We start from the raw sequence: 23,163 nt of genomic DNA on the forward strand, positions 1-23,163 counted from the left end.
AAGGTTAGGTTGGAAGGCTCCAGTATCTAGCATGTTTAGAACGGTTCCCAAACTACCCACACTGGCAGTGTGGTCCAGAGTAGAGGACCCTGGAGAAGGGTGTCTGGGTTCTAAGCCTTGAGGGCACCCACAAAACTCCCTGTGTGGCCCCGTCACTGCCTTTGCAATAGGAATAGGAACCTTTGGCTTGCCCGATGTTGTTGGACTACAACCCAGAGAGTCAGTGTGGTGTTGTGGACTCATAATCTGAGTGAACCAGGTTCGATTCCCCACTCCTCCACATGCAGCTGCTGGGTGACCTTGGGCTAGTCACACTTCTCTGAAGTCTCTCAGCCCCACTCACCTCACAGAGTGTTTGTTGTGGGGGAGGAAGGGAAAGGAGAATGTTAGCCGCTTTGAGACTCCTTTGGGTAGTGATAATCGGGATATCAAATCCAAACCCCCATCAGCCTTAGCTATTCTTAGCCATTCTGGCTGAGGTTGATGGGAGCTGTAGTTCATCAACACCTGGCCAAAGGTTTCCCACTTGCTCCTACAACATCAACAGTTTTAAAGAAACAGTTGCCCTGTCAGGGCAGGACTTGGGGGGAGATGTCTGTTCAGCAGATTGAGCTGGAGGGTCCTGAAACACTGCAGGGCTGGCTTTTCACACTTGGCAGTAAATGAAGTAATTAATATTGCCCTCTGAAGGACGGGCGCCTCTAAGACCATTATCCCCAGAGTCTGGAATGACACAACTACATCCCTGTTTTTAAAAAGGGAAGGGTTACTGATACCTACCACAAACTTCACCTACTTCCCTGCCTCCACCATTCCCAAATGGACTTTGTTGCCATGATTTATGCATTATGAAATGTTAGTCCTATGCATGCCACGCCAAGGTCTGGGGAGAGTGCTGGGGAGTAAGGGATCAGTTATTAAATAAGAGATGTGCAAACAACCGATAGGGTTCTCCTTTTTAATCGCTGGTTTTCTATTACCTGCCAAAGTTTGGCTTCATGTTTCATGACGAAAACGTCCCATCCTGTCGAGGTGATAACTGTTAAATCCTAAGCTGTAAAACGTGGGAGCGTCTTAAACGGGACGTCCGACGGATCACTGCCACTACTAACGAGCAGCGACCCTTGGCTAGATCACACACGTACACAGGGATCCCTCTCTCTGTCTCTCCCCTAGCCCTGATCACCGCGACAGTAGATTGGAAGACAGGTCCGGAAAGAGCCCATCTTCCCCTTCTGCTCACTACGCTTGCTCGGAAGCAAGCCCCATTCTCACGTGCAGGGACCCACAACAATCGTGTTTGAGTCCCTCTCGAAGCCAAGATCAAGCTACAAGCCGCTTACTCCAGAGTAGCCTCAGAGAAGTTGGGGGGGGGGGATGATGATGCTGCAAAGCTGGTGGGAAAAGAAGAGCCCCAAACTACTAAGTAACACGAAGTTTGTGTTCAGACAAGGATTGTAAATCAATCAGATCCACAACTTGGCAAACTCACCTCCCCTTTTTGTTGTAAATGCCAGTTAAAGGTAATCCTGGGGGGGGGGGGTTTCTTTGCGGGAGGGGGTGAGAGAAGGCAACCCCAGCAGACACACACGACTTAATCCTCCCTGAAACACAACAAAATCCAACGCGCTGTCCAGCAAATTTTTCTCCCAGGGAAACAAATCTCTCCCTCTCTCTCATTCCCGGGGGGGGGGGGGGATCCTCGCGGGCGGAAGGCAGGGTGGCGACCCTACCCAAGCGTGAAAATAGGATCCCCGAGACCCCCTTGGACGCGAATTATCACCGATCAGTTCCGTCCTCGCCACCCCCAGCGGCAGCCGCCCTCCTCGCCCCCACCGCGAAACCAGACGCTGCCTGCCTGCCTGCCTGGGGGGCTGTGTGTTCCTGCAGTGACAGGAGCGAGGCGACGCTGCCTCCCCTCCGCCTCCTCTCCCCCCAAGCAAAAAGCCATCCTGGGTTTCCTTCCTCTTGTTTCGCCCCCCCCCCCGTGCCAGGATTTGCCCTCTGCCAGGAGATCTCTCTCTCTCTCTCTCTCTCTCTCTCTCTGGATCCCCGCTCCCACCCAGGGGTGCCCCCCTTCCTGTTTCATTTCCCAGCCCAGAGGCCATTTTCCGTTGCATCTCTTACTCACCATCCCCCCGCTGAGCCCCTCGGTGGGGCAGGGTGAGCTCCCGGTGGGGCTGGCCAATTTCATTCAGTGCTGCTGCTGCTGCCGCCGCCGCCGAGGCAGAGGACTTCGATAGGAGCACATCGGTTTTCTTTTTTTCCTTTCCCTGATCCTTTCCCTGCTTGCCTTCAAAGCTCTCGTCTTGCCCGCCGCTTCCCCTCCACCTTCTCTCCCGGTCTCCGAAAGGGAACAGAAAGTGTAAAATAATAATAATAATAATAACAATAATCTTCCTCCTAGGTTGCAGGCATTCTGCAGAGTGCTGAGCGGGCTCACAATTGCATGCCTGTTTCTATTAAGCGCTCCATCGTCCTCTCCATGTGGGTGGTCTGGCTTTCTCAATAGGCAGGACCTGTCAGGGTCACGTGATGGATCCGAAAAACTTCACCCTTTTTACAATAAACTCCAGGAAAGCAAAGTAAACCAACGTAACGTGCTATCAGCGCAGACCTCCTTGGGTAAACACGCCAGCTTCCCCGAGATGGTCCCTGGAGTAGATCCCAGGCATGAAATTGACAAAGTGGTAACAACAGCCCTCTGTCCCGTCCCCCCGTCCTCCCTCCCTACGACCCTTTTCTTCTCCGCCTCTCTCTTTCCCCCCTCTATGTTCATTTGAAATCATCACCCATCTCAGCAGAACATACAAATCTTCTTTCATTCTTGGGCATAATTCGCTTTACCCTCCCTTCCTTTCTTGTCCTGGAAGCAGAATAAAGTTGTTGGTTTTTGTTGTTGTTGTTGCAAGATGGGGGGGGCAGGTGCTGGAATGCAGAGCCCCTTCTTAAAATAAATACAGGGTTGGATGTAAAAGGAAGAGAAAAAGGGGTCCAGAGTTTTCCCTCTGATGAAATGTTTACCCATTCCACCTAGTGCTTGGTTTACAAATGTTGGACCCTTCGGGATTTATTTATGTCAATCCTTGCATTTTTTTCCCTTCTTGTTCCTTGAAAGTTTCACTAGGAAGAAGTCTTTGCCTCCAAAGTGGCAAGCACACAATGCAAAACAAATTGATTACACCAATGATGGAAGATATCACTGGTCTAATCAGTCATGACTTTTGTCTGTTTTGTCATTACTGGGTAACTCACATTTTCAGATAGTCTTCTGTTTTCAGAGGTGGAAAAAGAATAAAAACACAGCCTATGGCCTATACTGGCAGCAACTGTGTATAATAACAGCATTACGAAATGGGTGGGGTTTGTTTGTTTTTAAAAGTACATCTTATTTAATTGATTCAAACATGGGAATCAGAACTGTCTTCTGACAACCACCAGTAACAACTTATTATGAAACCAAGAAGGAATTGTTCCAGTAGTGCTTCAACTGTATGTTTCCTGCTGCCACTGAACAGAACATTATTTGTCCAACAGGAGCAACATCCTTATTATAAGAAATCTCTCTTTGGCTCAAATGGAAAAAGGTGGTCATCTCAAAAACATGAAATTATAAAGGTTTGTTCTGTAAAGGTTTCTATAAGCATCACACTGATGAATTATTAGTAGCAGCAACAGAATCCTTTCCAATGAACTGAGTCCTGTGGATGGACTTGAATAGACATCCCCAGGTGGAAGTCTTTTCTGTTTCTTAATTTGATTTATTTCAGAGTTTTCTTTATTATTGCATTTGACTCTCACCCTCGTCACTGTGTCCTTACATCAGCCCTGTGAGGTACGTTAGGGTGAAAGACTGTGACTGGCCCAAGGTCAACCAATGAGTTTCATGACTGAGTAAGAACCCCCCAGATCCAATACTCTAACATTATACTGGTTCACCTTTTAACTGTGTAGCCTAGGCCAAGTCACTTTTTTTTCAACCTCAGTTCTCCATCTGTAAAATGGGAACAATGGCCACCTTCTGCACTATCACAGCATATTGGGGAATACACACTGTATGCAGGGTTGGCTGGGTGCTAGCCATGGTAGATGCAACATGACTCTGCGGTACTTTATGTAACTCTGTAGAATTTTATGGAACTTGATGGCTGTGGCTCAGTGATACAGCACATGTTACTTGATTCAATTAGTAGCATCCCCAGGTAGATGTGGAAGGCACTTCACCTGAAATCTTGAATAATGTCTGTCAGTCAGTGTAGATCAGAGATGGACAACCTGAGGTCCTCCAGCCATTACCCATCAGCCTCAGCCAGCATTCCAAATTAGGAATCATGGGAGTTGCAGTCAACAAACATCTGAAAAGTCACAGGTTGCCCATCCTGGATGTAGACAACACTGAGCTAGACAAACCCATGTTCTGACTCTCTATAAGGCTGCTTCCTATGTTCCTTTTCCCCACCATAGAATTGTGATGCTTCTGGTGGCTGCCTAGCCTGCCTAGGTAGACCTAGTCCTGTTTACATACTAACAGTTGTATCCGGAATGGACGCGGGTGGCGCTGTGGGTTAAACCACAGAGCCTAGGACTTGCTGATCAGAAGGTTGGTGGTTCGAATCCCTGCAACAGGGTGAGCTCCCGTTGTTCGGTGCCAGCTCCTGCCAACCTAGCAGTTCGAAAGCACGTCAAAGTGCAATAGATAAATAGGTACTGCTCTGGTGGGAAGGTAAACGGCGTTTCCGTGTGCTGCTCTGGTTCGCCAGAAGTGGCTTAGTCAAGCCTATAGAGCGAGATGAGCACCGCAACCCCAGAGTCGGCCACGACTGGACCTAATGGTCAGGGGTCCCTTTACCTTTTAGTTGTATCCGGACATTTCCCTCTGCTGACAGAAGGCTCTTTGATTGAGTAGAAGGTTCCATGAGGGTGTGTGTGTATATATATGGCAAAGTTGCCTTTTCTCCTGCAGACCCCTACAACTGACTACCCCCCTGTACCAATCCTCTTGAGCAGATTTGGCAGGGGGCAAGATGGGCACAGGGGGTGGCAGAGAGGAGGCTGAATAAGCAAATGTTACTTCCTTGTGGTTGCCCTGATCCAACCACCTGCTCTCCAACCTCAGTGAAACCAACGCTCCCAGCCAGGAAACCTGGGGGTGGGTGGGCCCTTCCCCCAGAGAGCGCTCTCCAAGTCTGCCCAGGAAGAAGCCTTGGGGCGGGTCCCTGATTTTCCTGCAGCAGAGGAACTCCTCCCGAATTTGGGCTCAAAAATGCTCTCAAAAGCATAAGCACCAGAAAACTGAGGCTCAGGCAGTGGGTCGGTGAAGGAATGCATACCTAAGAATGTCATGTCAACACACTGCCCAAGAGTGAAGGGTTCTTTGGGAGTACCCGCAGTTCTCTACAGAGTCCACGATGCCTCTAGAGAGCAGGCTGAACCACCTTTTTCAGTCTGGGAGGCCAGGCTTTATAAACCTCCAGCTGAGGTCTGGCTCCTTAGTCATGCAATCTAACTGTCTTTAACTGCTGACCTTTGCCCCCCATCGCTCTACCTCTGAATTATATGTAGCTCAGGACTACTCTCTGGTTTCTGACCTCGGTTTCACCTTGGCTTGGCTTTCAATAAGGCTACCCTTATTACGGCTTGTGTTTTTGATCAGATCCTTTGGTGGACCTGCTGTGTGGTCTTACCTGAGCCCAGTTAAGGGACAGTGACCAAACCAGCTGTAGGACACCCACCCTTTCTTCTAAGCCAGTGTGGTGTAGTGGTTAAAAGCAGTAGTCTCGTAATCTGGGGAACCGGGTTCGATTCCCTGCTCCTCCACATGCAGCTGCTGGGTGACCTTGGGCTAGTCACACTTCTCTGAAGTCTCTCAGCCCCACTCGCCTCACAGTGTGTTTGTTGTCGGGGAGGAAGGGAAAGGAGAATGTTAACCGCTTTAAGACTCCTTCAGGTAGTGATAAAGCGGGATATCAAATCCAAACTCCTCCTCTTCTTCTAACACTGGGGGCTGGAAACCTTTTCAGTCTGAGGGCTCCGTTCCATATGGGCATATCTCCGGGGGCCACATGTAGAAGTGGGTGGAGGCAATAGATATGAGTCTTAATTTTGTACAGTTGGGTTACATTCCAGCCGTGCAAAGCTCAGGAGGATTCTACACGGCCCCCTCACCCCTTGTACCATCCAAGCAAGCAAGAGGTGTTATCATAGTTCAAGATCACATTCTGACTATGCAAAAACACTCAAGGAAGGTGTAGAGCACAGCTTGTAAGGGATGTTGGCTGGGGAGAGTTGAAGGCTAGATAGAGAGGTCAAGGGAGCTGAATTCAATCTCGGGTCCTGGCAGAAGCCCCTTCTGGATCAAACAGCCTTCTGTCAGTGGAGGGACATGACTGGATACATCCACAAAAAGTTGTCATGTGTGCATGACACAGTCCAACAGTGCATGACACACACACACAGTCCAAATAGTCTAGTACTGAACCAAGAACATTTAGGTCATAATACATTGCTTTAAGGCACATGTATCCCACTGATTTTAGTGAAATTTGAATATGCATAACTCTGTGGAGGATAGTAAAATTACTTTCAAGAAAGCTCTACAGATTTAAATCAACCTTTGGGATGAATGTCCATTGATTTCTATGAGATTTAATTCTATGAATATAAGAAATGGTGGTGGTTCTTTTAATTGCTTTAACAAATGTCTAGATGTGACCTTGTTTTTGCACTACAGCAAATGTTCCAAGACGTATGAGATATGGCAGCAGATAACAAATTAAGGACCTGGGTTGATGCTGAAAGCATTATGTGATTCTGTCACCATAAACCTAAAAGCTAAGTTAAATTGCATTCACCACCTCCACCTCCCCCAGCTAATCATTTCAATATGTTCAGGTGAATATTAGTGTTTTTAAAAATGTATTTGTAAAAACCCTTGAACAATTGTTTTCCAAGTTTACATAGTGGCATTTCAATAATATCTAACATTTATGCCATTGTAATTTCCTGAGTTGGACGTGGGTGACGCTGTGGGTAAAACCTCAGTGCCTAGGACTTGCCGATCGCAAGGTCAGCGGTTCGAATCCCCGCGGCAGGGTGAGCTCCCATCGTTCGGTCCCAGCTCCTGCCCACCTAGCAGTTTGAAAGCACCCCTAAGTGCAAGTAGATAAATAGGTACCGCTTTATAGCGGGAAGGTAAATGGCGTTTCCGTGTGCTGTGCTGGTGCCGGCTCGCCAGAGCAGCTTTGTCACGCTGGCCACATGACCCAGAAGTGTCTCTGGACAGCTCTGGCCCCCGGCCTCTTAAGTGAGATGGGCGCACAACCCTAGAGTCGGACACGGCTGGCCCGTATGGGCAGGGGTAACTTTACCTTTAATTTCCGAGACACCACTGTTATACGGCCTAGGACCCTTGTACCTACAGGATCATCTCTCCTGGTATGTCTCACGGAAGACCTTACAGTCTTCAAACAAAAACATCTTGGAGGTCCCAGGCCACAGGGAGGTTAAGCTGGCCTTGACCAGAGCCAGGGCTTTTCGGCTGTGGCCCCGATCTGGTTGAACGCTCTGTCACAAGAGACTAGGGCCCTGCGGCACTTGACATCTTTCTGCAGGGCCTGCAAGACACAGCTGTTCCACCAGGCCTTTGGCCAAGGCACAGTCTGACCCCCTCCTTTGGTAATCCTCACAGAACTCTAGCCCAATGGTTGCCATTGATTTGATTTGAATTGATTTTAAAATGAATTGATTTTAGAATGCTGTGTTACTTTTATTGTTGTTAGCCGCTCTGAGCCCGGCTTTGGCTGGGGAGGGCAGGATATTATTATTATTATGCTATTGGTAGATTGTATGTGGTGATGCTGCTTAGATCTTTTCTTGGGCATTTCATTTGGATTTGAACCATAAGGGTACAATCTTCAAACAAAAGATTCTTCTACACTAAACAAGTAGCTAGAAAGGTGCACTTTTGAGGATACCAAAGGGAAAGGACAGCTTCTCTCAAAGAGCAAGAACTCACCTCATAGTTGGAAAAAGGGCCATTCTTAGTATTTTCTTCATCCAATTTTGGAATATGGGTTTTTCCTACAATATGGCATGGTGCTAGTTAGTTGGGAAACATACGTATCAGCAGGGCTTACCCATGGCTGAAAAGGCATAACAAGGCTCTATTTTATGTCCTGTCAATGAGGCAGCTAGGACATTGAGCTGTAATTCTTCTTCTGTGGAGGTGGTGCTTTAGAGTTCCTTCTCCAGGAGGGCCATCCATGAATGAGCCTTCTGGTCCTCTAACTTCCTAGTTATTTTAAAAGAAAACACCAACAATTATATTGCCCGCTGAGTTTTATTGAGTTTTGATTTTCAGGTGTGCTATCTCTTTAAAGTGGGACACGGGTGGCGCTGTGGGTTATACCACAGAGCCTAGGACTTGCCGATCAGAAGGTCGGCTGTGAGCTCCCGTTGCTCAGTCCCTGCTCCTGCCAACCTAGCAGTTCAAAAGCACGTCAGAGTGCAAGTAGATAAATAGGTACCGCTCTGGCGGGAAGGTAAACGGCGTTTCCGTGTGCTGCTCTGGTTCACCAGAAGCGACTTAGTCATGCTGGCCACATGACCCGGAAGCTGTACGCCGGCTCCCTCGGCCAATAAAGCGAGATGAGCGCCGCAACCCCAGAGTTGGCCACGACTGGACCTAATGGTCAGGGGTCCCTTTGCCTGTACTTTATCCCTTTAAAACAACAACAATTTGGCCCTAAATCTGATACAGTGGTACCTCTGGTTACGAACTTTTTTCATTCCGGAGGTCCGTTCTTAAGCCGAAACTGTTCTTATCCTGAGGCGTGTTTTCGCTAATGGGGCCTTCTGCTGCACGTGCGCCTCTGGCGCACGATTTCCATTCACATCCTGGGGCAAAGTTGGCAACCAGGAGCAGCTACTTCAGAACCAGAAGCGTTCATAACCAGAGATACCACTGTACTTAAATGCCAAACTTAAATGTTTTGGAATTCAATGAAGCCTTAGTTTCACATACCTACAAAAAAAAACCAAAAAAAAAAAAACCCTTGCACCAGAGCTCAATATTAGCGATTATGGTATGCGTGTATGATGATGTCCCAAGTTTAATTCCTGGCTTCTTCAGTTTTTCTTTCTTTCTTCATATTTATTACATTTACATTCCAGCTTTCCTCCAAGGAGCTCAAGGGAGCATACATGATTCCTCCAGTGCACTGCATCTATTTTATCCTGCGAGGTAAATCATAGCTCAGTCAGCAGTCACGGGTTTGAGCCCCACATTGGGCAAAAGATTCCTACATTGTCGGGGGTTGGACTAAATGACCTTCGTGGACTCTTCCAGTTCTGCAGTTCTAATGTAGCAACTGGCCCAAGGTCTTTTTAGTGAGGTTAATGTCTGAGTGTAGATCTGAACCTAATCTAATGCTCTGCTCTCCATTCCACCCTAGATTTCCCCAAGACCCTGGAGAATTACAGTCAGTCAGAGTAGATAAAGCCAATAGACTGACTTAGTAAAAAGCAGTTTCATATGTTCATTTCTGCACCTGTCCCTGCCAGTAGTGAATACACGTGTCACTGATTTTGTGAATGCAACTGTGTGGTACCACAGCAAACATCTAGTAAGCCAGATGTAGCTAAATGAGGAGTGAAGTAACCTTGGGTCTGTTCTGATATGCAACATTGTCTTTGGCCTCGGTCCAGTATACCTGTTCTGTCCGGACACTGAGGTCCTGTGCCGAGGGCCTTCTGGCTGTTACCTCACTGCAAGAAGCCAAGTTACAGGGAACCAGGCAGAGGGCCTTCTCGGTAGTGGCGCCCCCCTGTGGAACGCCCTCCCACCAGATGTCAAAGAGAAGAACAACTACCAGACTTTTAGAAGACATCTGAAGGCAGCCCTGTTTAGGGAAGCTTTTAATGCTTAATAGACTATTGTATTTTAATATTTTGTTGGAACCCACCCAGAGTGGCTGGGGAAACGCAGCCAGATGGGTGGAGTATAAATTATTTATTTATTTATTTATTTATTTATTTATTTATTTACCATGGGCAGTTCAGATGGCACTCCCTTAATTTTCACCATATTTTGATTTGGCCACACACAGGTGCCTTTGAACACTAGAAAGCTTCCATGTCATTTGGGACCACAGCTCCTATGTTTCAAAAGCTGGGAGTTACACACAAAAGCAGAAGCATGCCTTTGTGGATTCAACCTGCGAGTTTAGTTCAATTACACTGCCACAAGCCACTTCCTATCCCAACAGGAACCTGGGTGTTCAGAGCTAACTTTAAAAAAAAACTGAAAAAGAAAACCACTGACCTGGTTAGAATCTTCAGCATATTTTGGTTTTATTCTGTGCTTTTTTTCTGGGTATGCAGTCGAAGAAAAGCACTAGTTAAAAGTGTGGTACTTACTGTAACAATTCCATTTTTTTCTGGAGGAAAAGCACTGGTTTTATTTATCAGAACTTCCCTTAAGCCTTACCTGATTCTCTGGATTGATACAATAATTTTATGTGTGAGAACAACAAAAGGGGACAGTTTTCTCCAGAGAAGAAGGTGAACGTGAAGGGTTAACTATAACAGGAGGGGAAAGAAAATACAAAAGAAAATGCATCCGGGTTTTCCTAGGACTTCCAGTTCCTAACTTTAAGAGGCAAATAGCTCTGATTAATGGGTATATTTGGCTAGCACTGGTTGAGTGGTTTTCAATAGTTTCTTCAGCTTAGTGCTTCATGAAACTAAACTGCAGCTTTGTAATGTAAAGGCTGCTTTTTAACAGTCAGTAGGCATAAAGCACTACTGAAAGGAGGGTGTGCTGGAATAAATGTGGGATTAATGGAATGTTACTGGAATTGTTTTAAAGGTTCTTTTTTAAAAAAAGCTTGTTTTTTTAAGGGAAAGAAAGAATTTCTTTGTCCTTTTCCCCCACAAGGTCATGGTGGAAAGGTTTGGCTTTCCCATACGAAACCCCTGGAGGAAGAGTGCAGAGAGATCTCACAGAATGGTTGTGATACCACTGTCCTAGCATGAGTTCCTAGCATGGAAGCTTCAAAAGGCTTTGGTTTCTCTAGCTGAATAGGACTTCTACAGGTATCTGACATGAAGCTGAGGAATGTTTTGCTCCTTTACGTTATGCATCCAGTGTGTGCTCCACAATGGAGTTCTACGTGTGGGTGCCCATTCATTTCCTAAGAGGGAGCATATCTTTCTGAAGAAGGTATGTGTCTGAGGACCTACTTCCTCTTTTGAAATGAGTGAGGAAGTCCTAGCAGCCAACAACATGGAGATTTTGGAGCTAAAATATAGGTTCTTTTGTGTTAGATAAAAAATATTAAATTAGGCCAAAGTGGTTGTTCAAATATTCTTTGAGTGAAGCCCATTTAAAGGAAACTATAGTGATGACAAACCTAGAAAGCATCTTAAAAAGCAGAGACATCACCTTGCCGACAAAGGTCCGTATGGTAAAAGCTTTGGTTTTCCCAGTAGTGATGTATGGAAGTGAGAGCTGGACCATAAAGAAGACTGATCGCCAAAGAATTGATGCTTTTGAATTATGGTGCTAGAGGAGACTCTTGAGAGTCCCATGGACTGCAAGAAGATCAAACCTCTCCATTCTGAAGGAAATCAGCCCTGAGTGCTCACTGGAAGGACAGATCCTGAAGCTGAGGCTCCAATACTTTGGCCACCTCATGAGAAGAGAAGACTCCCTGGAAAAGACTCTGATGTTGGGAAAGATGGAGGGCACAAGGAGAAGGGGACGACAGAGGATGAGATGGTTGGACAGTGTTCTCGAAGCTACCAGCATGAGTTTGACCAAACTGTGGGAGGCAGTGGAAGACAGAAGTGCCTGGCATGCTCTGGTCCATGGGGTCATGAAAAGTCGGACACGACTAAACAACAACAACAGGCCGATAACAGCTAGCTATGGATGTTCGACAGTATAAATCAGGGATGGAGAACTTGTAAACCTCAGGTATTGTTGGACTCCAACTCCCATCAGTTCCAACCAGCATGACCAAAGGTGAAGGACAATGGGAGTTGTAGTCCAACAGCAACATCTGGAAGGTCTCTCATGACAGGTTCCCTACCTCTGCTCTAAACTGAAGAATTTCATAAGTTGTTACACAAATTTACTCATGGTTTTCATATACAGTATAAGGCCTAGTCTTCCTGACCAATCCCTGTTTGCCTGCAGGCTTCCTATCACTGTCTTCACAAAGTGCCTCAGTTTGCAGGTGTGCCTGAACTTTATTTTGCTAGGCCTCCAGGCTCATTTGTCTTCTCTATTGGCCAATGCTAGACAGAAGGACTTCAGAAGTTAACAAGTCCTGAGGAAATCAGTAGGCTCAAGGAATTAAATTGCAAGGATAACACTGCTTGAATCATTCCATTTCAGCACTCTTTTCTAGCACTCATTTTCATGTTGAAGGGTTTGAATGAACCTAATCAACCTATATTTCTTTCTTTCTTTTTAACCTAATCAGCATATATTTCTGTTCTTGGGTTAGTGGGAAGTCGCTGCCTTCATCAAATTAACAGCAGTGCAGGCTGTGAGCATGGTGGTTGGTACAGACTCTGCTAAAAGAAGAAAACACAGTGACAACACTCGTGTCAAGGTGGTATTGATGGAAATACAAAGCCTTTTGATATTTTAAATTATATATATATATATGTGTGTGTGTGTGTGTGTGTGTGTGTGTGTGTGTGTGTGTGTGTGTTTAAATACACAATAGCAATAGATCTGCTATGGTCCTTTAATTCCCAGTTGTGATGGGGGAGGAAGCAAGGTTTGGTGGTTGACTTTGAGACTGTTGTCAAACAGCCCTGCTAACCTAGACAATGAAAATTACTAATATAACAGTTCTTAACGCTTCCTCAGTTACTGTGATGCATTTAACCCTCTTAAATACATATTGGCTTCATTAAACATTTTGGGCACTTGGAAATTTGTGAATAACTAATGGATAAATTCAGTGCAGGAAAGCACAGGTGAATGTAGAAAAATGGGGGCGAGGCGGGGAGATGATTGAGATGACGATGCTCATGCATTGATGGGGGAAGCAGGATGGATTTCATGTTCCTCTGATGGTGATGCATCCATTGGCCAAACACCATGCAGCTGCACTGTTAGCAAAAAGGTGAACGGGAACTCGAATTGGCTAGCAAGCCATGTTCTGGTTGGGCGAGATTGTATTCCTGTGGAAGAACTCCACACACAATCTGCATGCACAGAGGACCCATTTCTCTCTGGGAAAGGGTCATAGCTCAGTGACAAAAGGCTCAAGTTTCAATCCCTGCATCTCTAGGTAAGGCTGGGAAAATCCCCCTGCCTGAAGCTCTGCAGAGCCGTTGCCAATCCTTGTAGACAACTCATGAGTTGGGTGGACCACTGTTGTGACTCTGAACAAGGCAGCTGTCTATGTTTCTGTGCCACTGAATGCCAAACTGCTGGGGGCATGTTAGACGTAAAGGTAAAGGGACCCCTGACCATTAGGGTCCAGTCGTGACCGACTCTGGGGTTGTGGTGCTCATCTCGCTTTATTGGCTGAGGGAGCCGGCGTACAGCATCCGGATCATGTGGCCAGCATGACTAAGCCGCTTCTGGTGAACCAGAGCAGCACACAGAAACACCATTTACCTTCCCGCCAGAGTGGTACCTATTTATCTTCTTGCACTTTGACGTGCTTTCAAACTGCTAGGTTGGCAGGAGCAGGGACCGAGCAACGGGAGCTCACCCCATCACGGGGATTCGAACCGCCGACCTTCTGATCGGCAAGTCCTAGGCTCTGTGGTTTAACCCACAGCGCCACCCGTGTCCCTTGGGGGCATGTTAAGCGGCCTCAAAGATTAAGTTTGGAGAAAGGACTGAAAAATCAGACCTTTAGTGCTGTTACTACTACTAAAGAATAATGCTTCTTATACCTGCAATGTTAAGTAGAAATACTGAGAAGCATTTGAAGATTTGCTAGAGCATGAAATCCCCCCCCTCTCTCTCTGTGTGTGTGTGTGTTGTGAAACACTCACCCTTTTCTTTTTTCCAACTGTTGGGACATGCAGAAAAAAGCAGACACGGACCTCTAAAAACTAACATACAAAGATAACTTAAAGGTCCCATCCAGCCAAAGTTGCTTATGTTAATTTAAAATGAAAGCAAGGTATTCTCTTACCTCCTGTATATGTAGAGAATAATTTGAAATGTGAGCTGAACAAGAATTCACAAAAGCATGTAATTTTTAGGGATGAACACTATGAACATCTTAACTTCGTATTCTGTGCAATTAGCAATCCATGGTACTGTATATCCCAAATTGCATTCTTTAACCATCTTTATTCTTAGGATGAAAGGCCCCAAGGTGGGGACTGAAGGTGGCACAATGTTTGTGTGTGTTCACACAATTTTAAATTGTGATGTGCATATGTCTCCTTTTGTTGGCTCAGCATTCATTCCTGGTTGCAGGAGCTGCCAGTTTTGTATGTCCAAAGTAGAGCATGGCATTCTCTTCCAGACACCCCCTGCAATAATTTCCTTAGGAAATGAGATCATTTTGTCACATGCAATGGTTGGGTTTCCCTTTAAGTGCTAGTTACAATTTGCTAAATTGCAAGCTTGTTTCATTTAGTAATGTACTACTTTTGTACTAGTTCTCTGTAACTCCTTGTTAGCTAATAAGTCCCTTTCAGACTTGGTTCCTAAATAAATGTATGCAGCATTGTTTCATTAACGGTCCCCAGTTAATCAGCGCTATAAAGATATCAGGGGTAGGAATGGAAACTCATCAAGCCCAGTTCTTGACTTCTTTTGTCCTAACCAAATAAATGGGTGATGTGGCTCTATTTGCACATAATACAAGACATACAGGGAATGACAACCACATTTGCTTTTAGGACCAAATTCTGAAATGCATAACAAGTATTTGTTATATGGTTTGCATATCCAGGGGGACGCGGGTGGCGCTGTGGGTTAAACCACAGAGCATAGGACTTGCTGATCAGAAGGTTGGTGGTTCGAATCCCTGCGACGGGGTGAGCTCCCATTGCTCGGTCCCAGCTCCTGCCCACTTAGCAGTTCGAAAGCACGTCAAAGTGCAAGTAGATAAATAGGTACAGCTCCGGCGGGAAGGTAAACGGTGTTTCCGTGCACTGCTCTGGTTCGCCAGAAGCGGCTTAGTCATGCTGGCCACATGACCTGGAAGCTGTACGCCAGCTCCCTTGGCCAATAAAGCGAGATGAGCGCCGCAACCCCAGAGTCGTCCACGACTGGACCTAATGGTCAGGGGTCCCTTTACCTTTACCTTGAATATCCAACATAGTCCCTGTGCAAGCAGAACAAAATTCTGTTCATGCAATGGGGATTCATCTTCCTAACCTCCACCCACCCCTAACACAGCCCCCCACATACCCTCAAAATATGCTTTGATGGGTTGGAGGGTGCCAGAGACAGAGGAGAGAGAAAGGTGAATGCCAGACTTCCATTTGCATGACATTGGATTATGCCCCATGTATGTTTTTATGCTGTAGCTGGCTGTTTGGTGAGAGGTTTCACACCTTTTGGGAAAGAGGGGAGGGGAGAGAGAGAAGGAGGGAAGAAAAGAAGAAGGTAGTCACTCCTGAAAACAGTACAGCGAAAAACAGAGGCAAACCTTCAATTGAAGTGCGACACATCAAATATCTCCAGTTAGATCCATAGATGTTTGCACACCCAGTTTCTGTTTCTTCTGTGAAAACAGTGGCAGGATATAATTCAAGGGTAGCTACTGTGGCTTTCAAACTGTAACAACAACAACAACAACAACAACAACAACAACAACAATAATAATAATAAATAGTAAATAATAAATAGTATAATAATAATAATAAATAATTTATTTATTATTTATACCCCGTCCATCTGGCTGGGTTTCCCTAGCCACTCTGGGTGGCTTTCAACTGAATATTAAAAACAATACAGCATCAGACATTAAAAACTTCCCTAAACAGTTGACTTTAAAAAGTAAAATAGTTGTTTATTGCCTTGGCATCTGCTGGGAGGGCGTTCCACAGGGCAGGCGCCACTACCGAGAAGGCCCTCTGCCTGGTTCCCTGTAATGTTACTTCTCACAGCGAGGGAGCTGGACCTCAGTGTTTGGGCTGGATGATGGGGGTGGAGACACTCCTTCAAGTATACAGGACCGAGGACATGATTGCATTCAGTATGCCTCAAAATAATGAAATGAAAATGTAGCCAGAGAGTTGGCTCCAGGTATATGTGCGGCTCCAGGCAAGAGACCCGACCTTCTATCCCCACTGCAAAAGACCTGCCTACCTATATCTGAAACAGTTTCATTAGCAAATATTGTCAATCGGCAAGATTAATTTCATAGCAGATACATCCAACACACAGGAAGTTATACAGTACAGTCGTACCTTGGTTCTTGAATGGAGTCCATTCCAGAAGTCTGTTTGACTTCCGAAAACTTTTGAAAACCAAGGAGCGGCTTCCAATTGGCTGTAGAAAATTCCTGCACTCAATCGGAAGCCGCAGAAGCCGTGTTGGACGTTCGGCTTCCAAAAAAACTTTGCAAACCAGAACACTCACTTCCGGGTTTGCGGCATTAGGGAGCCAAAACGTTTGAGTCACAAAGCGTTTGAAAACCAAAGTACAACTGTATGTGTCGGCCCTGGCTTCATAGGATGTTAGTAAAAAAGCCTGAATGAAGATTTTAAACATTTTGTAAATGCCAGTCCATTCTGTAACTGCTATAACAGATTGGACACCACAATATGAATCTACAACATAGGATTTTAAAATAGTTATGGCCCTTTTAAACAATTACATGTACCGTACTCCAGCGTAAGGCCTACCAGTACAATAGAATCTCAGTGTTAAACATCCAAACTTTGTTTCCTAGTGCCTATGTTTAATTAAATCAGTCTGCGAGCATCGCAGAAAACTTGCCTTTTATGTTTAGAAGATGGTCCAGTGTGTGTATACCACATGGGACCCTGTGTGTGGTCCTTTCCTGGTCCGAAAACAATGTTCTTCTCATGTCCCCCTATTTTTTCCTTAGGATAATTTGCAAGTTGGCTGGGTAAAAAAAAAACGTTATTTGCTTGTAGTTTCACAATGAGAAAGAATAGCATCCTGTTCTGTGAGTTGTGGATGCTGCACAGTTCCAACTGTAAATGTAATAAAGTTATTGTGACACATCCCACCATCTCTGCACGAAGGGGCTTGGATCTAGAAGAGTCAATAAAACCAGACCCAGGCTGGAATCTGCTGCTTCTCAACTGGCAATGGAGATGGGCTGTTCTGGTTCCATCCAGCACATCTTGAACAGGAAAGCTGACCACAACCCCCCTCCTGGGTTTGTTTTTTTAGAGCACAAAAAGGACTTCCATCTCAGAATGGGGTGCAGATCTGTCATTTTCAGTTCCTCTCTGCTTTTCAGCACTCCACATTTCACATTTTCACTTCAGTATGTGATGATGATGATGATGATTACAGTGGTACCTTGGATTAAGAACTTAATTCATTCTGGAGGTCCGTTCTGAACCTGAAACTGTTCTTAACCTGAAGCACCACTTTAGCTAATGGGGCTCTTGCTGCTGCCGCGCCGCCAGAGCACGATTTCTGTTCTCATCATGAATTAAAGTTCTTAACCTGAAGCACTATTTCTGAGTTAGCGGAGTCTGCAACCTGAAGCGTCTGTAACTTGAAGTGTCTGTAACCCGAGGTACTACTGTATTGTTAAAAAGTCCTGAAAACTCAGCAGCGAATTTCTCCGAATGTACACATTTTTGCAATTTTCCTTAAGGTGACACATTTTTAATGCTATTTTCATCTTCTCCCCCATCATTGCTGCCATTGTCCAGTGGCACACACAGTCAAAGAAAGAAAGAAAAAGAAAGCTGATGTTTCGCCCAAGACCCTAGAGAGAGCTGCTGCTGCCAGCTGAGTAGACAATATTGTGCCAAGTAGACAAAGAGTGTGACCTGGAATAAGACAAGTTCCCATGGAACAAGGAGACTGTGAAGCAGGGGTCAGCAACCTTTTTCAGTCGTGGGCTGGTCCACCATCCCTCAGACCGTGTGGGGGGCTGGACTATAATTTTTTGGGGGAAATGAACGAATTCCTATGCCTCACAAATAACCCAGAGATGCATTTTAAATTAAAGGACACATTCTACTCATGTAAAATCACACTGATTCCCAGACCGTCTGCGGGCCGGATTGAGAAGGCGATTGGGCCACATTTGGTTCACGGGCCTTAGGTTGCCAACCCCTGCTGTGAAGGCTGCTGGCAGGCTGCTAGGCTGCTGGTGAGGTTTCAGGCTTAGTGGTTGTATGTCCTGCACACCTGTTGTTGTTTTTTATATGTAGAAAATGAGTGCAAATGCAGAATTTATTTTGGGGCATGTTACAAATGATGAGGGGGACGCGGGTGGCGCTGTGGGTTAAACTACAGAGCCTAGGACTTGCCGATCAGAAGGTCGGCGGTTTGAATCCCTGCAACGGGGTGAGCTCCCGTTGCTCGGTCCCTGCTCCTGCCAACCTAGCAGTTCGAAAGCACGTCAAACCGCAAGTAGATAAATAGGTACCCCTCTGGCGGGAAGGTAAACGGCGTTTCCGTGTGCTGCTCTGGTTTGCCAGAAGCGGCTTAGTCATGCTGGCCACATGACCCGGAAGCTGTACGCCGGCTCCCTCGGCCAATAAAGCGAGATGAGCGCCGCAACCCCAGAGTCGGCCACGACTGGACCTAATGGCCAGGGGTCCTTTTACCCTTTACCTTTACCTTACAAATGATGATTGTGGCTTTGCGTGTCTGCAAGGTCTTTGGTACCTAGTGCTCTTCTGAATATTGCTACTACTATAAAAAGCAGCTGGATTGCTCGCAAATATTACTGTGTCCTGATTGTGACTGAGGCTCATGGAGGAGCCATTGACCAAAGAAGGGAGAGTGGTTGTGGTTGCAGAGAATGTTCGCAGAGCCGGACAGACAGGGGACAAAGCCCAGGTCAAGAGGTAACTTAAAAAGATAATCAGAAATGTTTTCCTTTCCTCTTTAAGGCCACAAGTTCCATCCTGACTGGTGATGAGATCCACATATTCTGTATCTGAGTCAGGTATCAGGAGGATAGGTGTTTAATAGCAGTCCTGCTATTCAACCCACTTCCCTAGGGACTAACATTATGTTTGAGGCCACCCTGGCTTTATTGACCTTGAAACCACTCCAGGGCCAGAAACGGACCGGGTAGTCACAACAAGAATAAATCTTCTTTCCTTTGTGTGTGTCTGTGTGCACGTGAGCACACAATGTGTATTCTCAGATGTCATCTTTTAGGATAATCCCCCTAAGGTGGCGCCTCGAAAAATGGGGCATGTTCATCAATGCTTACACTCCAGGGTGGTCAAGGAACAGAAAAGTTCCCATAATTACAAGAGGCTGTTCCTCTAATCCAAGGTTAATAAATGTTAGATAAAAGATAAATAAACTTCCCACAAGCATTTCCTGGAGCCATGGATGCTGTATGCTTTCATCTTATTTAACTACCCTTCTTTTGACGGCAGAGCAAAATGAGGATGATCAGGGGGGTGGGATGGGGGGGGAGAAACTTGACATCTCATTTCAATTTTGGGTTTACGAATCATCAAATGCCTTTGAAATGTCTTTTCAAACAAATGAAGGCATTTTATTTACATTTTGCCTCAAGTAACCAAGTAATTTATGCCTCTTGGTTCACAGTCTATCTTGTACTGATTTCCCTGGGTTTTATAATTCACTTTATCTTTGTAGAAGAAGAAGAAAATAGAAGCCTTGCAGAAACGTAAGCTGTTTTTCTTTTCTATAAGGTGCAAACAGTAAGTGACATTTTCTCTCTCTTTTTTTTTGGCTGGGTATTGCAATATAGTGTCTTAAACTTTAGCATGGTTTATATGAGATGCCCTATAGGCCTCTTGTGATGAATCAACACATGGAAATGGCCATACTTCATTCATACTGGACCATTTATTATTCATGGTATACAAGGGAGGAAAGCTCATATTTTGTTTGATGACCTCATTCATTTTGATATTCATTTGTTTGCTTTTCATTCATTTTCATAACTGATCCAGAACTGGTTCGTCATTTTTGCTATTCTCATTTGTTTCCATTTCTCATTGCTTTCAGTGGAAGGCCCAGACGGTCTTCTGCTGCTTATATCGTCAAGAGTTTTCATCCAAATGTCACAATTTTTTCAGGCCCTTTCAAGACATTGGACCTGTGAATTTCAGATAGTTAAGACGATTTACAACAGCACACATTCCTATAAACTTTATGTTAATAGGTGAACATATCAGACGACACAGCGATTCTTCAAACAGCTCTTGTTTATTCACAGGCCAGAACATAACTGAACTGAAGGGTTCAGCCGGCCTGCTTATACTGTATAGAGCTCCTGTACAATGCAACTGTAACAACTTTCTGTAACTATCCAATCACTGAAAGTCACTTTCAATCCCTTATTTGCATATGTGGACCTGAGTGAAAACTATCTACAGTATCCCCCTGCTGGCCGAGGGTGAGAACTTCAGTACATAACACTTTACATTGATTTTGATGGGAGATCCAGCTGCTATGCTCCTGCCTATAACATTTGAGCTTTTCATCCCAATGGCATTTCATTTTCAGGCCTCTGACTACCCTCTGAAGTGGTGTCTCCCAAATTGCCAGTAAAATGAGAACCCAGCATAAGAGAGGACACCAACAATGTTGTTGGAATCTGTGTATAGTACTGAACACTTGTCTCTTCTTGGACGTATGGAGCTTACTCATTTAACTTACATAAATTGAGCCTACTAGATCAGGCTAATGGGCTATTTAGTCCAATATCCTGTTCTTAACTTGGATGGCTTTAGAAGGAGATAAGGTAAATGACTGGCAGATAAAGTATTTTTCGCTCTATAAGACGCACCAGACCACAAGACGCACCTAGTTTTTGGAGAAAGAAAACAAGAAAAAAAATATTCTGAATCTCAGAAGCCAGAACAGCAAGAGGGATAGCTGTGCAGCAAAAGCAGCGATCCCTCTTGCTGTTCTGGCTTCTGGGATAGCTGCGCAGCCTGCATTCGCTCCATAAGACGCACACACATTTCCCCTTACTTTTTAGGAGGGAAAAAGTGAGTCTTATAGAGCAAAAAATACGGTATTTTTAAAGCATTTTAAAAAGATCCCGTTAGAACTGGACAACGCCTGAAATAAGACATTCCTTGTCAAAGCAGACAGTATTGTGTGTACAGTTAGTTGTATTGCACAATATCTCTCAATTTAAGCGGGGTATGAAAAACCCCATTAACACAAAGATGTGGCAACAAGGCTTTGGAACTTTGCTTCCAAAGTTTCTTCATTTCCTTCTTTACAAATCTCATCTACATTTTAAAAAGCCTGTGAAGTAGTATTTTTTCAAACGAAAATGTAAGAAAATGGCAAATATCTTATTGGTTCCAACACATGTGTGGCATTTACTGTAATAACTTCATGGTGAGTACTGGCACCATTTTAACTAAAAAAAGAAAGAAAGAGAAGAGTTTGGATTTGATATCCCGCTTTATCACTACCCTGAGTCTCAAAGCGGCTCACAACCTCCTCTCCCTTCCTCCCCCACAACAAACACTCTGTGAGGTGAGTGAGACTGAGAGACTCCAAAGAAGTGTGACTGGCCCAAGGTCACCCAGCAGCTGCATGTGGAGGAGTGGGGAAGCGAACCTGGTTCACCAGATTATGAGTCCACCGCTCTTAACCACTACACCTCACTGGCTCTGTTGAGGACAAATGTGTTTATGCCACACAGACTGCCCTGCTCCTTTCAGCTAGCTTTTAAGCAGCACTGTAGCATCAGTTGCTGACACCTGGGATCGGCGCACAACACACCAGCCCTCACCGCCAACGCTGCCGGAACGCCCCCCCCCCCATGTGGGCCATTCTCAGCTGCCTGCCCATCTATGCAGGTGGGAGCCTGGTCTGCCAAAACAACCCTTGGCAGGGGGAAAGGAGACCAGGTCAGGCTGTGGATGCTTGGATGGGGGTGCCTGGTTTGCACCCCTCAAAAATTGTTCGATTGGAACCACGTCCCCCCCCCCTGACACCCCCATGCTACACCCCTGCCTGTAGGTACACTGGAATAAGCTGTACCATTGCCTAGGTTAAAGTGCCAATGGCCACTGAAACTGGTTTCTCTATGTGCAGGTGAAGGGGCGCAATAAGAGGGACTTTGAAGGGTCCAGGGGTGGTGGAGAAATGGGAAGAATTTTCCCAAGCCATTCTGAAAACAGGGCATTGCTTGTGGGCTTCTTTTCCTCTACCACAACACATGTCTAACTAATCAAAGGCAGGATTGTTTGGGCTTTTTTTCATTGTAGTTTTCATTGTTGGTATTTATTATTTACCGTCCATTTTCCCCCTCAAGGTCTTTAGAGATCCAAGTCCTAACTAGATCAAGTCTTTACAGATATTTCACCAAAGCGTTTCCATCTGATTTCCCCAACAATAGCAGGAATGGCTACAATTTATTCTGGCACAATCTACTGATTCTCCCAGCTTCACAAGTCAGGCATAGATGATAACAAATGGAGTGATGGGCTGTGTAATAAGAACTCCAAGCGGGCTAGAAAAACAGAGGTAACTGAATACTTCAAATTTTACATCCTTCATGTTGTTTGGATAAGAATAAAAGCCCATAGTTCTAATTGGCATTTGTCCATGGAAATAAACCACCAAGAAGTTTGGCACAATTCTGAATGGTTTTTTTTAAAAAAACAAACAAACCCAGAGTGGAGGCCTAGCTGTGGTCCGAATCTCAAATGCATTAGTAGATCTGTGTAAAAACGTCTATACCATAAACTGACACAAAGAGGGTATACTGTCCTTACTCACTTGCGGGATCATCACCTTGTCATGGTGAGTGGGCCTGCGTGTTCCTAAGATCCTTGTGAGTAAACCCATTGAGAGTCTTGTACTTCCAGTAGGGTCACCCAGGGAGGTAAGGCACTAGACAAAGAATGATCCAAGAAGTCCTCAATGCAGAGGCATAGGAAGGTCAGGTGGTACCCGGTGCGAAAAATTCCTTGTCAACCCCCCCCCCCCGGACATTGATGATTTTTTTTTTGCCTGCAAAAATGGTTTTACATTATTTCATATTTTCC

General features: G+C 45.3%; 1 protein-coding gene across 1 annotated transcript in view; it reads right to left on the bottom strand.

The window, feature by feature from the left end:
- The window catches only part of PTCH1 (patched 1), a 111,781-nt gene extending 109,445 nt beyond the window's left edge, over window positions 1-2,336 (bottom strand). The window contains exon 1 of the mRNA XM_079996000.1: window positions 2,132-2,336. Coding sequence (XP_079852126.1) covers window positions 2,132-2,194 — 63 coding nt within the window. The 5' untranslated portion in view covers window positions 2,195-2,336. The remainder of the gene's footprint in view (window positions 1-2,131) is intronic.
- Between the last annotated feature and the right edge of the window lie 20,827 nt (window positions 2,337-23,163).

Source organism: Podarcis cretensis (assembly GCF_951804945.1).
Source record: "Podarcis cretensis genome assembly, chromosome: 11".
In the NCBI taxonomy this organism is placed as follows: Eukaryota; Metazoa; Chordata; class Lepidosauria; order Squamata; family Lacertidae; genus Podarcis; species Podarcis cretensis.